We start from the raw sequence: 17,339 nt of genomic DNA, 5'->3' as shown, positions 1-17,339 counted from the left end.
TCCCGAGCCCACGAAAATACTCCCGTCATATCTAGATCACGTGACTGCCCCCAAAGATCCTGCAAAATCCCAGAAAGAGACTCCTGAATCCCGCCCCGCTCCCGTTTGGTTCCCTATGTTGTCTAAAGTTATCAGACTCTGTTGCCCCCCTGTAGCACGTTTGGTTAATCATGGTCAAATCACTGAGGTTGCCTCAGAAATTTAGGCTACACTTTACATGCATTACCTTCAGGCCTAGGTGATTTCATTACGTAATTCCTAGCAGATGTGTTGTTTAAGTCTTAAAGAAGAGACTTGGTTTTTAATCCACAATGAACGTGTGCTCAAACTTGTAATGTACGAACCAACATCATCACCAAAACCTAGCCTGTAGCTACTCTTCTTCGTCTCTCTCCTTACAACATACACCATGGTCATATAACTAGATGGTTCCCTCTGCTGGTCACATTAGGTATTACAGTTTATTTATTGCATATCAACACAACACAGATCTTCTCGAACGAAATGCCTCGCAATCTTTGGGCGCACTCACTGCATTGCAGCGTCATTTTTTTATTTGGTCAGTCTCGGTCCTTTCTACTTTTCTCACTAAAACAGCTTTGTCACAGAGAAAGGAGCAAAGTTTTATCACTTGTTGCCTTTTTCAACCAACCTTTTCTTTGTGAACTGAGTAAATAAAGATGATTTCTTACATAGGCTTAAAAGTCCTGACACTCATAAAACAACATATATTGTGTAGTTGATTCTTTACATTTGGTTTTCTCCAAATTGTTTTATAAGAACTCAAAAACTTAGTGAACACATTTAGTCTCAAATCTCACATTCCCAAATACTATGTTCAACATGAGAAACTGTTCTCTCCCATGTTTTCAATAGACCATGAATGCAGCATTAGTGTTACAGGGTGTAACTGATGTGAACACACTGACACAGTGTAATATGAGGTCTATTTAAATGTCTCTTTACTGATGTTGTTTAAAGTTTGTACATGTCTTCCTGCAGTGAATATCCCGGCGGGTTAACAAGTGAAATGTAAAAATTGATGCAGGACACAAGAGGGCGCCTTCATCCTGATAACCAGGGATGTAGTGGAGGTTAAAGCTGCTCGGCTCACGCTCTGCATGTTTTAGTTAAGAACATGTTTTTAGGTTGAAATTGTACTAACTGACTGATTTGATGTAGTTTGCGTTTGTTTATTACGGCTGTACGGTGACCTTATTATAAGCCCATTAAACTCCCATTTTTGACGTGTTTTTTAAAAGGAGTCTGGTTAATTTGTTACTAATATTTGCTTCTTGTAAACAGAGAATAAGGGGCCTAAGATTGAACCCTGTGGTACACCACAATAAATCAGCCTTAAAGGGGTGCTATACAGTTTTGGCAATTTTTTGGCTGTTTTCTGGCTTTTTGCTCACAGGTTTCTCTACAGAGCTCCCCCTACAGCTTCGGAATAGATATTTGTCAGCTCCTAAGTTTACTTGTGTCTGACTCCTCTCTCGGTCAGTCTGCTGTTTCCTCTTTCTCTGTTCCTCCGACAATGCTTTCCTAGCTTTCTGCTTCTTTTTTGCCGGCTCAGCCATGACAAGAGTGTGAAAAACTCCATCGCTACCTTGTCCTTATAGCTAGTCGGTTCCTGGATGTGTGCAGTGCCATGAAGCCAATCGTTACATCCAGGGCTGCAAAATGAGTATTATTCACGTCAGTTATCATTACCTTACACAGATAAACCTCTAGTTATGAAATATCTGGTTAATACAGCAGGTTATATGAGACTTTGATCTCTGTTCTAACACTCACCTATAAAGGGAGAGAAAAGTAAAAACAGGTAAAGTAACATGTCTTTGGAGTTGTTAAAGCCAAACAGACAGCAGATGAGCAATGTTCTTCTTCGAACTTTGTTTGCAGCAGCTATGGCCAGGTTGCCGATGCAGGTGGGTGTATACAGCATTCACAGCTGTCGGTTTTCTCCCTCACTCCTCCCCAGCTCCACCATCTCATCTTACAATCATCACATCTGTTTTTTAATGCAGCCAAGATGGCAGCGCCCGTAACTGTAAAGTCAACGACTCAGAGCAGCTCTGCACAAACCAATGGGTGATGTCACACATGCTCTATCCATTAATATCAACAGTCTATGATTTCAATGTGTTACGTTTTATGCTCTTTTCATAATGTTTCTAGAATGTAAAGTGACAGTTTAGTATCTTTTGGTCCTCTGCAGCTGTTTGAGGTCAAATTCAAAGATGGTGGAGATATTTGGGGAAGCTTCTGTTTTCATGAAATTCTTAGGTTAGTAAAATCTTTGGCGTTAAAAATGTGATTCTACTGAGTTCTTCTGTGAATTATGATGTTATGGGATATAAAAAAACAGTGATTTCAGTTTTATTAGTGTTTCCGAGTCGATATGGGATGAAAATCAACATGTTAAACAATGGAAGAAGTTCATTGTGGCCTATTGGCCCACATGGTATGAAGAGGATTTAGTAGGTAAGTCAGTGTCCATTTCTTTGTTGTCATGGTGTCTTGTGTTTGAACCATCATACACTTGTTTTTTTATTGCTGTGGATTTGCTGCTCATGTGAATCCTCCCACAGTGTTACATTAGCAGCTGTAACCACAGGGACTCTGATAAAACTGGAATAATCAGAATCCATCTGATATGAAGCTGTGGTTTGAATACCACTTCCCTCCTCTTTGAAGAGTAGTCAGATATCTGTGTTCAGGTTTTTGTACAGCCTCTTCTACACTTTGTATCACTGTGTTTCTAGAGCACAGTAGTAGAGACCTGTGTCGGCCAGGGTTAGTGTCTTTATGGTCATTTCAGTTGTTTTCTCTCTTGTTATGGATTCATATCTTTGCTTATCTGGGATATATTCACTACGACTAGCTCCTCTTGCTCCTTTCCAGAGTATAAACTGAGGTGCCTGAAGGTCTGAATGATGTCTGTACCAGTGAAGTAAAGGACTACGATCCGTTGTCTCATATTCACATTCAAGTGTGACAGATTCTCCTTCTCTTTCACTGACTTCATTCCCTACAGGAGAGATTTTGTCTCCAGCTATTATTCCTGAAAAAAGTAGAGAAAATGAAGCCATTAGACTGAGAGAAGAAGACAGTGGAAAATGTCAACTGTACATTGTTACTCTGCACATAAAGAGCTCAACTATTCAGAGATTTCAGCTCTGAACTGCAGTTTATATAAATCTTTAGAAAATACTAAAACCATGTTGTTCTTTGTATCTTACCAAAGAAAAGAGCAGCAAGAATAATCCACAGCCAATGTTTCATCTCTGCAACAAGGTTTAAATCAACAGGAGAAACTAGTTGATGTTCAACATTCAGTCTGAGAATTGTTCTCTTCACAGCAGCACTTATTATTGACTGAATGGTTGAACACAGTGCAGAAGTAGTGCACCTCCTACTTGATAATGTCGCCCTCTAGTGGAGGTACAAAGTTCAGTACAACAGTGCAGAATATAGTCTTCCAGCAGCTTGTCAGTGTGTCAGCTGGTGTTTTTGTACAGAGACTGTGGGTTTGCTGTCACTGTGGGCCTCACAGCACAGTAGTACAGAGCAGAGTCTGTCACTGCAGCAGAGGAGATCTGAAGATCCATTTTGGTTTTATCCTCACTGACAGAAACAGACAGTCCAGGGTTTGTTTTATTTTCCGTTCCCAAGTGAATGATGAGGAACTCTGGTGGTTTTCCTGGATATTGTCGATACCAGAAGAAATAATCATTATATTCAGCTTGTTTGGAGTATCTGTAGGACAGACTAACAGAGCTGCCTTCTAAACTGTTCTTTTCTTTCTCAGCTGGAGTAAGTTCTTCACAGCTGACTCCTAAATGAAGAGATAACTGTTATTTCATGTTGTAAAAGACTTAATACATGATTCACTTTGAGATGTTATTAGAATAAAACTTTTTCATGCTGCATAATCTAACTTACCTGTTAAAATTGAAAGATACATTAGAGAAAAAACAAAATGCTGCAGTGACAGCATGTTGAATAAAGGTAATGTTGATGGTTTGTGTTTTGAACTCTGTTGAATATAGAAGTTCCTCTCTCTTCTATAGTTCAGTAACAGCTCAGCTCCTCCCTAATGTCTCTGTCTCCTCGTAGCTCTGTAGACTCTAGACTACATCATATTGAAGTTTAACAGTGTGTGAGTCCCTCTGGTGGACGTTGTGGAGTATTGTGTTGTCTTTGCTCCAAAGGTTTTTGTACAGAGTTTTGGTGTTTCCTGTCACTGTGGGCTGCAGAGCACAGTAGTACACAGCAGAGTCAGACAGCTGAAGCTTCTGGATCTTCAGAGGAACTGACTTATCCTTGATTGTAGCATCAATTCTCTCTTGCGCTTTAGAATTATCAGTTTTTACAGAGAAACGTTGCAGCATCATCTTTGGGTAATCATTGACTTCTTGTTTGTACCAGTACAAAGTGGGACTCAAAGTTGTCTCAAATGTACAGCCAAGAGTAACTGTCTCTCCTTCAGTAGTAATGACATCTCCTGTTTGCTGGATCACTCTGTCTTGTCCTTTACACTCTGAAGAAGAAGAGAACATTCAGAAGATGAGACGAATGAATAAAAATGATTGATTAATGGACAACAATCAATAGTTTGAAATAGTTACCTAGCCAGAGAGTCAGAATCAGGATGTTAGTCAGCCAGTGTTTCATGTCTGCAGTGAGAGGGGAGGAGAGAGAGGAAGAGCATTGATACTCTGATGGATCTGGGCCCTCACATCATTGGTCCTTCCTCTTCATCATCTGTTGAGGATCTCTCAACAATTTGTAATGTACCTGAAGTTTAAAAGTGTGTGACTCCCTCTGGTGGATGTTGTGGAGTATTGTGTTGTCTTTGCTCCAAAGGTTTTTGTACAGAGTTTTGGTGTTTCCTGTCACTGTGGGCCTCAGAGCACAGTAGTACACAGCAGAGTCAGACAGCTGAAGCTTCTGGATCTTCAGAGGAACTGATCTTAACTTGGAATTGTGTGTAGATGAAAATCTCTCCCTGAACTCGTCTGGTGTGTTCCCTTCATCCCCTTGAACGCGCATCAGAATGAATTTGGGGCGGTTATTTCCATCCTGTTTGTACCAGAAGAGATAATTACTAGTTGCACTGCTGTTATATTGACAGCCAAGTGTTACTGCCTCTCCTTCAGTACCAGTCACATCTCCTTCTGGTTGCTGCACATTGTCTTTTTGTGCTCGGCATTCTGTAAAACAGCAACAAACAGAATCAGTGTGCTGTTAAAGAATCATATCAATGTTGGATTGATATCAAAGAAACAGAGCTGTGTTCATACCAAGGCTCATAGCAGCCAGCAACACTGAGATGAACAGAGGCTTCATATCTGCAATGTGGAGTAACTCTGAGCTACAGCAAGTATAAAGAAGGCTGTGATCTCTCTGTTTAGTCTTCATCAACCCTAAGTTGGTGGATTAGAAGGAGGAACCTGATCACAGTGGCAGGGCTCATCCACAGCCCTGGGTTATTCCCCCTACTGGCAACTTTACACCTAACACATGTTGTGCCTCTCTCCTTTCTTAGTGTAACATGTCTTGTATGAAGAGATCTTTGTAGTTTTCAGCTGACATGGTTCCTGTTTTACAGCTGGTGCAGATTCACTTTGTTCCCTAACATATAAAAGGTGGTAATTGTAGTGAAACTGTACATGCCTTTGAATATTTCTTTTTAGAAAGTAAACTGAGAATTTCTCTTGAATGTATAGTGACAGTTTAGTATCTTTTGGTCCTCTGCAGGAGGTCAAAGTCAACGATGGTGAAGTTGTTGGAGAATCTTCTCTTTTTGTTCAATTCTTAAAGGGGAACTATGCAGGTTTTTTTAGCATAATTTACCTTAACTGAACAGCTTCGGAGTCATTGTAATGATTATATGACTTTTTTTTCGGGTTGAATGGTGGTCCCCCCCAGCTAGCGCCTGTGAGCGTAAAAACCACCCTTGCAATTTTCGTCCGGTGAGACGTCGGACACAGCTTCAGGGAGTATTGTGTGATATCAGTTCTTGCCATGTAACAAATTGCTTCACGTCACTGCACACATATGCCCATTCAGGAACCGGCTAACAAGGTAGCGATGGAATTTTTCACACTATCGTCAGCAGAGAGCTAGGAAAGCATTGTCGGAGGAACAGAGAAAGAGGAAACAGCAGACTGACAGAGTGAGGAGTCAGACACAAGTAAACATCGGAGCAGCCAAATATCTATTCTGAAGATGTAGGGGAGCTCTATAGAGAAACCTGTAGGGGGGGCTCTATAGAGAAACCTGTAGAGGGAGCTCTATAGAGAAACCTGTAGGGGGAGCTCTATGGAGAAAACTGTAGGGGGGGCTCTATAGAGAAACCTGTAGGGGGAGCTCTATAGAGAAACCTGTAGGGGGAGCTCTATAGAGAAACCTGTGAGCAAAAAGTGAGAAAACAGTAAAGAAATGGCCAAAACTGCATAGCGCCCCTTTAAAGGACAATTCCGGCGCAAAATGAACCTAGGGGTTAATAACATATGTGTACCAAGTCAACCGTTCTCTGGGATCTGTTTTCATGCTAATCGAATGTGTCTCTAGCTTGAAACAAGACAGCGCAAACCGCTGATTAGCTTATAAAGCTAGTCGCCGGGGTATGTTTAAAGTAAATAGAAATCGCTATGCTACTGGTTACTGGTTGTACACCACACAATATCATGGCTCAAGCACAGTGTTCATCGATCGACTGGTCATGACTGTTTTCCCAAGATGGCGCCTGCTTATATATGTGAACGCTACTGTCTTCATAAACTTTGTTTTTAATGAACTGTCTGTACACTTACAAAGTTCTCAATGCTTCGGTTTACATGTAATAAATTATGTGCAGTTCAGCTTCCAACTTATACATTTTTCAGCGGTGTAGTGCAATGCATTTGAGAGTTTTCAAACCATTTGTTCCATATTTCTGCATTTTCATCAATGTTTATCACAGCATTTGTAAATCTTCCATACTTATTCATAACTTCAGTAAGAAAATAAATTATTTTGTACATTAGTGGTGTTATTCAAGTTTTTAATGAAATTCATACTTTTTAAACCGATTTACACTTTTTCAACTATTCTCACTTCTTCAACTTCTTACGGATTTAAGCTATTCAGTTTAGCTTTAGCAGTTCAGCTATACAGCATTCCCACACATTTTCTGCAGGAAATGCATTTTCTAGTTAGTATTTTAGTGTCTATTTGGGCTGCAGATCAACACGTTGAACAATGGAAGGAGCTCATTGTGGCCTAATGGTCCACAGGGTATAAAGATGATTTAGTAGGTAAGTCAGTATTGATGTATTTGTTGTCATGGTGTCTTGTGTTTGAACCATTGTACAGTTGGTTTGTCATTGATGTGGATTTGCTGCTCATGTGAATCCTCCCACAGTGTTATATTAGCAGCTGTAACCACAGGGACTCTGATAAAACTGGAATAATCAGAATCCATCTGATATGAAGCTGTGGTTTGAATACCACTTCCCTCCTCTTTGAAGAGTAGTCAGATATCTGTGTTCAGGTTTTTGTACAGCCTCTTCTACACTTTGTATCACTGTGTTTCTAGAGCACAGTAGTAGAGACTTGTGTCTGCCAGGGTTAGTGTCTTTATGGTCAGTTCAGTTGAGTTCACTGATGTTATGGATTCATATCTTTGCTTATCTGGGATATGTTCAACACTACTAGCTTCTTTTGCTCCTTTCCAAAGTATGAACTGAGGTGCCTGAAGGTCTGAATGATGTCTGTACCAGTAAAGGAAAGGACTACGATACGTTGTCTCATATTCACATTTGAGTGTGACAGATTCTCCTTCTCTTTCACTGACTTCATTCCCTACAGGAGAGATTTTCTCTCCAGCTATTATTCCTGAAAAAAGTAGAGAAAATGAAGCCATTAGACTGAGAGAAGAAGACAGTGGAAAATGTCAACTGTACATTGTTACTCTGGACATAAAGAGCTCAACTATTCAGAGATTTCAGCTCTGAACTGCAGTTTATATAAATCTTTAGAAAATACTAAAACCATGTTGTTCTTTGTATCTTACCAAAGAAAAGAGGAGCAAGAATAATCCACAGCCAATGTTTCATGTCTACAACAATGTTTAAATCAACAGGAGAAACTAGCTGATGTTCAACATTCAGTCTGAGAATTGTTCTCTTCACAGCAGCACTTATTATTGACTGAATGGTTGAACACAGTGCAGAAGTAGTGCACCGCCTACTTGATAATGTCGCCCTCTAGTGGATGTACAAAGTTCAGTACAACAGTGTAGAAAAAAAGTCTTCCAGCAGCTTGTCAGTGTGTCAACTTGTGTTTTTGTACAGAGACTGTGGGTTTGCTGTCACTGTGGGCCTCACAGCACAGTAGTACAGAACAGAGTCTGTGACTGCAACAGAGGAGATCTGAAGATCTATTTTGGTTTTATCGTCATTTACTGAAACATACAGTCCAGAGATTGTTTCATTTTGCGATCCCAAATGAAAGATGATGAACTCTGGTGGTTTTCCTGGATATTGTCGATACCAGAAGAAATAATCCGTATATCCAGCATGTTTGGAGTATTTGTAGGACAGAGTAACAGAGCTGCCTTCTAAACTGTTCTCTTCTTGCTCTACTGGAGTGAGATCTTCACAGCTGACTCCTAAATGAAGAGCTAGCTCTGTTATTTCATGTGGTAAAAGAATTAAACAATTATTCACAATCAGATGTTTTTAGGATTCATTTCAGCTTCATAGTCTAACATAATGTACCTGTTAGAATGGATAGAAACATCAGAGAAAACACACAATGCTGCAGTGACAGCATGTTGAGTGAAGGTAATGTTGATGGTTTGTGTATTGATCTCTGTTGAATATAGAAGTTCCTCTCTCTTTAACAGTATGTGACTCCCTCTGGTGGATGTTGTGGAGTATTGTGTTGTCTTTGCTCCAAAGGTTTTTGTACAGAGTTTTAGTGTTTCCTGTCACTGTGGGCTTCACAGCACAGTAGTACACAGCAGAGTCAGACACCTTAGCTAAGGGGATGTTCATTTTGATTTGTTTGTCCTCCACTTCAATCTTCATTCCAGCGATTGGACTTTTCAATATTCCTCCTTTTCCTAAATGAGAGATGATGAACTCTGGTGGTTTTCCTAGATATTGTCGATACCAGAAGAATCGATCACCATCAGTTGCTTGTTTGGAGTATCTGTAGGACAGAGTAACAGAGCTGCCTTCTAAACTGTTCTTTTCTTTCTCTACTGGAGTCAGTTCTTCACTGCTGACACCTAAAGGAAGAGATAATTTCTTATAACATTTTATAAAACTCATAGATTCAACAGATCAAGAAAATATTAAAATTTAATTTTTCCTCAATGCAGAATCTAACAAACCTGTTAAAATAATGAAAAAATAAAACACAAAATGCTGCTGCGACAGCATGTTGAGTAAAGGTATTGTTGCTGATTTGTATATTGAACTCTGTTGAATATAGAAGTTCCTCTCTCTCTTCTATAGTTCAGTAACAGCTTAGCTCCTCCCTGAGTCTCTCCATCTCCTTAGATCTGTATCTTCACCTCTCTGTTATGCTTCCTCCGGTTAACAGACTGGTGGCAATATTTTGTACCATTTTGTTGTGTATCCTTCTAAAATAAGAATTACATAACATTAGATGCAATGATTTAATGCTTGGATCACCTTTTCAGAGTTTACAAACACAAGAAGGATGAAAACGTTGAAACAACTTAATTTCATCCCTAAATATTTTTTTCAGTTTTTATTTAACCTTTACTTAACCAAGTAGGCTGTTGAGAACCAGTTCTCATTTGCAACGGCAACCTGGCCAAAAAAAACCTAAGCGTGCAGGATAACATACAGTGTCACATTCAATACAGTACAAGAAATCATAATACAATAGACTACATGAAGGCTGTATAAAGTAAAGAGTTAAGTAGGCATTGCAAAGCCGGTGCTAAGTGAGGTGTAAGGAAGTCGGAAGGAAGGTAATAAAACGAATAAACATGAATGGACAGTCAAGTGCAAATTGTGGTCTAGTTAGTGATGATATAACTCAATATATATGAAAAGCCAGTCTATATAAATGCTGAAATGTGGTGAAGCGTCAGTATACTGTTAGTGCAAATAGTGGTCTAGGTAGTGATGTAGATCAGTAATGACACTATGTACATGAGTAAGCAGACTATATAAATGCTGAAATGTTGCAAAAAGTCAGTATACAAATGGTGCATGATGTAGTCTAGATAATCACATTATGCACAATTTATCTTAGTATAGTTTAATTTGACCTGATTCACAGAATTTTGGGAGGAAAATGTAATCTCAATTCCAGGCTTAATAATTTTTAGAAACACTTTATATGATTAAAAACAGCGGCCCCAATTACTGGACTTTAACATAATGTTGAAATACACATTGTCAGGAAAATGGAAATAATATCACCCAAATACATGTAAACAGAAAATGATGGGGCCTAGGATTGGACCCTGTGGTACACCACAATAAATCAGCCTTAAGAGAAAAACACAAACTTTTTTTATAAAGATTTGCTGTTAGAATCAGCTATGAGGTATTGTTCATAAACATAATATCCCAGAACATCTCATTATCATACTGTTGAAGAAAACACTTTTCCTTTCATATTTAGTGCTTCATTTTCTGTTATAGTCACCTCTACAAAGAATCAACACCATATCATTACATACTATTCAACATTTAACATTGTGTGACTCCCTCTGGTGGATGTTGTGGAGTACTGTGTTGTCTTTGCTCCAAAGGTTTTTGTACAGAGTTTTGGTGTTTCCTGTCACTGTGGGCCTCAGAGCACTGTAGTACACAGCAGAGTCAGACAGCTGAAGTTTCTGGATCTTCAGAGGAACTGACTTATCCTTGATTGTTGAATCAACTCTCTCTTGTGCTTTAGAATTATCAGTTTTTACAGAGAAACGTTGCAGCACCATCTTTGGGAAATCATGTACTTTTTGTTTGTACCAGTACAAAGTGGGATTTGGGTTACTGGTCTCAAATGTACAGTCAAGAGTAACTGTCTCTCCTTCAGTAGTACTGATGTCGCCTGTTGGCTGGATCACTCTGTCTTCTCCTTTACACTCTGAGGAAGAAGAGAACACAACATGCAGAGGAAGAGATGAATCAATAAAGATGATTGATTAAAGGAGAACAATCAGTATTTTAAATAGTTACCTAGCCAGAGAGTCAGAATCAGGATGTCAGTCAGCCAGTGTTTCATGTCTGCAGTGAGAGGAGAGTAGAGAGAGGAAGAGCATTGATACTCTGATGGATCTGGGCCTTCACATCATTGGTCCTTCCTCTTTATCGTCTGTCAAGGATCTCTCAACACTTTGTGACTGTTCAGGTACAGCGTTTGACTCCCTCTAGTGGATGTTGTGGAGTATTGTGTTGTCTTTGCTCCAAAGGTTTTTGTACAGAGTTTTGGTGTTTCCTGTCACTGTGGGCCTCACAGCACAGTAGTACACAGCAGAGTCAGACACTTCTGCAGAGGAGATCTGCAGATCAACTTGATTTCTCTCCTCATTCAGTGTAGCAGTCAGTCGAGGGTGAGGTTTTGCTTCCACTACTGAAGGCGATGTTGTATCAGTGATCAGGAGAAGGAACTGAGGAGCTGATCCAGGATCCTGTCGATACCACTGGAGATTTTCAGCTTTAACTGAATAGGTACAGGACAGAGTAGCATTAGGCACCCTCTGATGAAAACACTTCAGCACTGCTGGCAGTAATATCATCTTCCATCGTGTTACCTAGTGAGGAAAACATCATGTTAGATTTACACTTCTGTTCCAAAATCACATATCCAACATTTGAAAAACATCTTTGTGACAGTTTATTATGCTGTTAGCAATGTAAAAATCAGTTAGTAGTGATAAAAGTGATGACATCTAGATTTGTAGCTTTAAAACATGAAATTTTGAACTCCATCTAAAATTTGAACAAGATCTGTAAAGCTTTGAAAATGTCTTTGTATTTCAGGATTTATAATCAACAACATACGTACCTATGAGAGTGAAGCAGAACAGAATTACAATGAGTTTTTACATGTCTGAAGAGGTGAAATGCTGTTTTTGAATGTTCAGGATGAATAAGTTTTGTGAGTTGTTTGGTCTGATGTTCACAGCTGGAATCAAACAGTTCTCTGTGATGAAGCCACCTCTGCAGTCAGTAGGAGGAGACTCATGTTGAATTAGTTTCATTTCTTCAAGTCTTCATCACAACTGTGTTTCATTAGTGAAAAGAATCCAGACTGGCTCATAAAATACACTGAAGTTTAACAGTGTGTGACTCCCTCTTGTGGATGTTGTGGAGTATTGTGTTGTCTTTGCTCCAAAGGCTTTTGTACAGAGTTTTGGTGTTTCCTGTCACTGTGGGCCTCACAGCACAGTAGTACACAGCAGAGTCAGACACTTCAGCAGAGGAAATCTGAAGATCCAGATGCTTTTCTTCAAACAATTTTGTAGAGAATCGTGTGTCCAATTGTAGAGACTCTCCTAGTCTCGTAAAACTAAGCCCTGAAATGTACAGGAGAAAGTCTGGTGGTTTTCCTGGATATTGTCGATACCAGAAAAAATGATCATCAGCATTTATTTTCTTGGAGTATCTGTAGGACAGAGTAACTGTGCTGCCTTCTAAACTGTTCTTTTCTTTCTCGGCTGGAGTGAGTTCTTCAGAGCTGACACCTAAAGGAAGAGATAACTCTGTTGTTGTTACAAAATTTTCAAGAAATGACTCGCAGTTATGGAACACTGCAGTCAAACATAGAAAATGCAGAATGTAACATACCTGTTATAACTGAAATAAACAGCAGCGAAATCACGACATGATCCAGTAACAGCATGCTGGATAAAGTAAATTCTGGTTTGTGTATTGATCTCTGTTGAATATAGAAGTTCCTCTCTCTTCTATAGTTCAGTAACAGCTCAGCTCCTCCCTTCTCCTCCCGTCTCCTCGTAGCTCTGTATTTTCACTTCTCTCAGTTACACTACTAAGGTAAAGTGATTCTAGACTACATCAGGAAAAAATATTTCACAGTTTATCAGTGTGTGACTCCCTCTGGTGGATGTTGTGGAGTATTGTGTTGTCTTTGCTCCAAAGGTTTTTGTACAGAGTTTTGGTGTTTCCTGTCACTGTGGGCTGCAGAGCACAGTAGTACACGGCAGAGTCAGACAGCTGAAGATTCTGGATCTTCAGAGGAACTGATCTTAAGCTGGAATTCAGTGTGGATGAATATTTCTCCTCGTCAACTGTTTTCCCAGAGCCAAACGTAAAGCGGCTCAGAATGAATTTGGGGCTGTTGTTTCCATCCTGTTTGTACCAGTAGAGATAAGAATTGGTTGCACTGCTGTTATATTGACAGCCAAGTGTTACTGCCTCTCCTTCAGTAGCAGTCACATCTCCTTCTGGTTGCAGCACGTTGTCTTTTTGTGCTCCGCATTCTGTAAAACAGCAACAAACAGAATCAGTGTGCTGTTAAAAAATCATATAAATGTTGGATTGATATCAAAGAAAACAGAGTTGTGTTCATACCAAGGCTCATAGCAGCCAGCAACACTGAGATGAACAGAGGCTTCATATCTGCAGTGTGGAGTAACTCTGAGCTACTGCAAGTATAAAGAAGGCTGTGATCTCTCTGTTTAGTCGTCATCAACACTAAGTTGGTGGATTAGAAGGAGGAACCTGATTACAGTGACAGCGCTCATTCACAGCCCTGGGTTATTCCACCTACTGACAACATTACACCTAACACATTTTGTGCCTCTCTCCTTTCCTGGTGTAACTTGTCTTGTATGAAGTGATTAGCGTTTTAAGCTGACATGGTTCCTGTTTTACAGCTGGTGCAGATTCACTTTGTTCTCGAACGTATAAAAGGTGGTAATTGTAGTGAACCTGTACATGCCTTTTAGGGCATTTTCACACCTACCTCATTAGGTCCGGTTTTTCAGACTTTTCAGTTTGGTCCGCACCAAAATTGCAGGTGAGAAATTGTTTCGTACAACAGTCCGGATCAAAAGACCAAATTTTGGTCCAATGAAAAGAGGTGGTCTCAGTCCGGACCACACTGTACCATGGCCCGGTCCGTTTATAGTGTGAAAGCATTTTTTGGATGGTTCAGACTTCCAGACCCAGGCCCGGATTGGCTAATCGGGAGCACCGGGAGAATTCCCGGTGGGCCGGTCTGGTTGTTTGGTTGTGAGGGCCGGTGTTCAGGTATGGCACTGGGTTGAAATCATAGTTGAATATTATGGATGCTGTCCCTATGCTGCCTGCACTCGCAGCCCACTTTTTGTATTTACAGTATTTATTTTTTCTTGCAGCCCACCATTCTCTTCATTCATGCAGCCGCACTCGCAGAGTGCAGCCTGGTTAATGATGACCTATTTATGTTCGGAGTCCTCCGACGGCAGCACCTTGCTAAAAAATAAATTGCCACCGCGAGCAAAAAGAAGCTGTTTTAAACCGGTAGTAGAAAGCGCAAAACGGCACTGAAAAAGCGTCAATTTAAAAAAGGAGAGCTCTAGAAAGTTACGCGGCCAGATGAACTTTTTCTATTTTTAGCAAAACGCCAAATGAAGACGTTGAGACGGGTAAGCTAAGTTAGTTAGGAGAAGTGCCTGCAAACCAGCGTCTATGTTTATGAATCAAACTTGTTCTTGTAGCTCCGCAGCAGCAGCTAGTAGGCCTACTAGTCCAGTTTGCTGCTAACAGTGACAATGAAGAGCCAGTAAGGTTACCAAGCAGCAGCTATATGAGCTCAGGACTCCAGTTTGGGCAGGTAGGGTTGATCATTGACTGAGTATTATAAGAATTAATAAGAGTGTGGTGTTGACCTGCTCTATATGAAAAATGCCCTGGGATAATTAATGATGCCAGATGATTCGGCACTACCATAATGACACTGACTTGACTTGATCAGAAAGCTTTGTAAAAAGGAGAGATTTGTGCTGAGAATTATGACAATTTATAAAATGTGATTTAGTGTCAGAAGCAGAGCCAGTAGTGTGCATTAGGGATAGCTGCTGTCAGTGTGGATGGCACATCTACTGTAAGCTGTTGTATCACAGTGTGTGAACAAGCAAACATGATCAGATTAGCTACAATATAATCATTTTTATTTATTTTTATGCCCAAATATTACTTGTGACCCATTATGAAAGTTGTATGAAATATTCAAAGGAAAAAATAGATGTCATTAGAAAGTGCAATACAATGTATCTTGTTCTTTTATTTAATCTGTGATTACTTATTTGCACAGAAACAGATTCTGATATTGTTCAACATCATTGGGTTGTTGTTGTTAAGATGTTAACTTTTCTAATAAATCTACATTGTGAAGCAACTTGGAAATAGTGATATTTTACAAAATACACCGAATTACAAGAATGTAGAGAACAGGGCGCTATTGCAGACTTATATACTAAGGTTTTGATTACATTTTTTTTAATATAGTCATTCGTGAAGTAAAGTGGGCCGGTCTAAGGCATGAAAATCCAGGGCTGAAAATGAGTCCCAATCCAGCCCTGTCCAGACCAAATACAAGAAGCTCTGGCAGGCTCTCCTCGACCGGGGGAAGCTCCGTTAGGGAATAGCTCGGTGCTTAGTGTGTACATGAGAGAGTGAGTGACGGTGAATATGCTCAGAGCAGACAGCTGTCTGCTTTCAGAGCAGAGAATACATCAGCAGTTTACTTATTAAGTGGTGGTAAATGTACAGTTTAGGTTTGTCTATGAATTAATGCTCCAGAAAGAAAGTTCCCGTCTCTTGCTTCTCAACATCACAACAAACAAAAAGAGGCACGGTAGTAGGAGAGAGCAGCAGTCAGTAGGGGAGAGTAGCAGTCAGTAGGAGAGAGCAGCAGTCAGTAGGAGAGAGCAGCAGTCAGTAGGAGAGAGCAGCAGTCAGTAGGAGAGAGCAGCAGGCAGTAGGAGAGAGCAGCAGGCAGTAGGGGAGAGCAGCAGGCAGTAGGAGAGAGCAGCAGTCAGTAGGAGAGAGCAGCAGTCAGTAGGGGAGAGCAGCAGTCAGTAGGAGAGAGTGGCAGTCAGTAAGGGAGAGTAGCAGTCAGTAGGGGAGAGTAGCAGTCAGTAGGAGAGAGTAGCAGTCAGTAGGAGAGAGCAGCAGTCAGTTGAAAAAACTACGACACAGAGAGAGGATACGAGAGGACGGGGAAGCCCATCTACAAACTAGAGATGCACCGAACCCAGATTTTTGTGGGTTCAGCCGAATACCGAACCCATTACCGAACCGAAGAACTCTACTCCCATCCTCTACTCCCATCTTTTATCTTTTATTTTATTTTTAATATTTTATTTTTAACTTAATACATACTGTATACTGTGTACATATACTTATACTTTACTTATATTGTTTATATTCTATTTAGAGAATGTGTGACATGCACCAACAACACCAAAACAAATTCCTTGTATCCTGAAAGGAAACTAAGACATGTTACGATTTATACTTTTTTCAAAATGTCTCTTGAATGTAAAGTAACAGTTTAGTATATTTTGGTCCTCTGATCGCTGTTTGAGGTCAAATTCAAAGATGGTGGAGTTGTTGAGGAAGCTTTTGTTTTCATGAAATTCTTAAGTTAGTAAAATCTTTTGCGGTAAAAATGTGATTCTACTAAGTTCTTCTGATTTCAGAATTGTATTAGTTAATGTTTCAGTGTCTATTTGGGATGCAGATCAACACGTTGAATAATGGAAGGAGTTCATTGTGGCCTAATGGCCCAAATGGTATGAAGAGGATTTAGTAGGTAAGTCAGTATCGATGTATTTGTTGTCATGGTGTCTTGTGTTTGAACCATTGTACAGTTGGTTTGTCATTGATGTGGATTTGCTGCTCATGTGAATCCTCCCACAGTGTTACATTAGCAGCTGTAACCACAGGGACTCTGATAAAACTGGAATAATCAGAATCCATCTGATATGAAGCTGTGGTTTGAATACCACTTCCCTCCGCTTTGAAGAGTAGTCAGATATCTGTGTTCAGGTTTTTGTATAGCCTCTTCTACACTTTGTATCACTGTGTTTCAAGAGCACAGTAGTAGAGACCTGTGTCTGCCAGGCTTAGTCTCTTTATGGTCAGTTCAGTTGATTTCCCTGGTGTTTTGGATTCATATCGGTTATCTGGGATATATTCACTACTACTACTAGCTCCTTTCCAGAGTATGAACTGAGGTGCCTGAAGTTCGGAATGGTGTCTGTACCAGTAAAGGCTAGGACTATATGTTGTCTCATATTTCAACCCGATCTCACTCGAAAGCGTACAAATAACACGGGTTTCTACCGTGCA

The 17,339-nt window shown here is 40.1% G+C and overlaps 2 gene segments (V, D, J or C); both read right to left on the bottom strand.

Annotated features, from left to right (window-relative positions):
- Nucleotides 1-4,884: 4,884 nt before the first annotated feature.
- LOC120567875 lies at nucleotides 4,885-5,374 on the bottom strand (the record flags this gene model as incomplete). The annotated part of the segment is given in 2 exon segments: nucleotides 4,885-5,219; nucleotides 5,310-5,374. Coding segments are annotated over 2 exon segments (381 nt in total), but the record flags the coding sequence as incomplete, so codon positions are not given.
- A 7,337-nt stretch (nucleotides 5,375-12,711) lies between these two features.
- Nucleotides 12,712-13,637, bottom strand: LOC120568489. The segment is given in 4 exon segments: nucleotides 12,712-12,724; nucleotides 12,828-12,836; nucleotides 13,192-13,480; nucleotides 13,572-13,637. Coding segments are annotated over 4 exon segments (357 nt in total).
- Nucleotides 13,638-17,339: the final 3,702 nt, after the last annotated feature.

This window comes from Perca fluviatilis, chromosome 11, assembly GCF_010015445.1.
Source record: "Perca fluviatilis chromosome 11, GENO_Pfluv_1.0, whole genome shotgun sequence".
NCBI lineage: Eukaryota > Metazoa > Chordata > Actinopteri > Perciformes > Percidae > Perca > Perca fluviatilis.
This window is presented reverse-complemented; position numbering and strand designations above follow the sequence as displayed.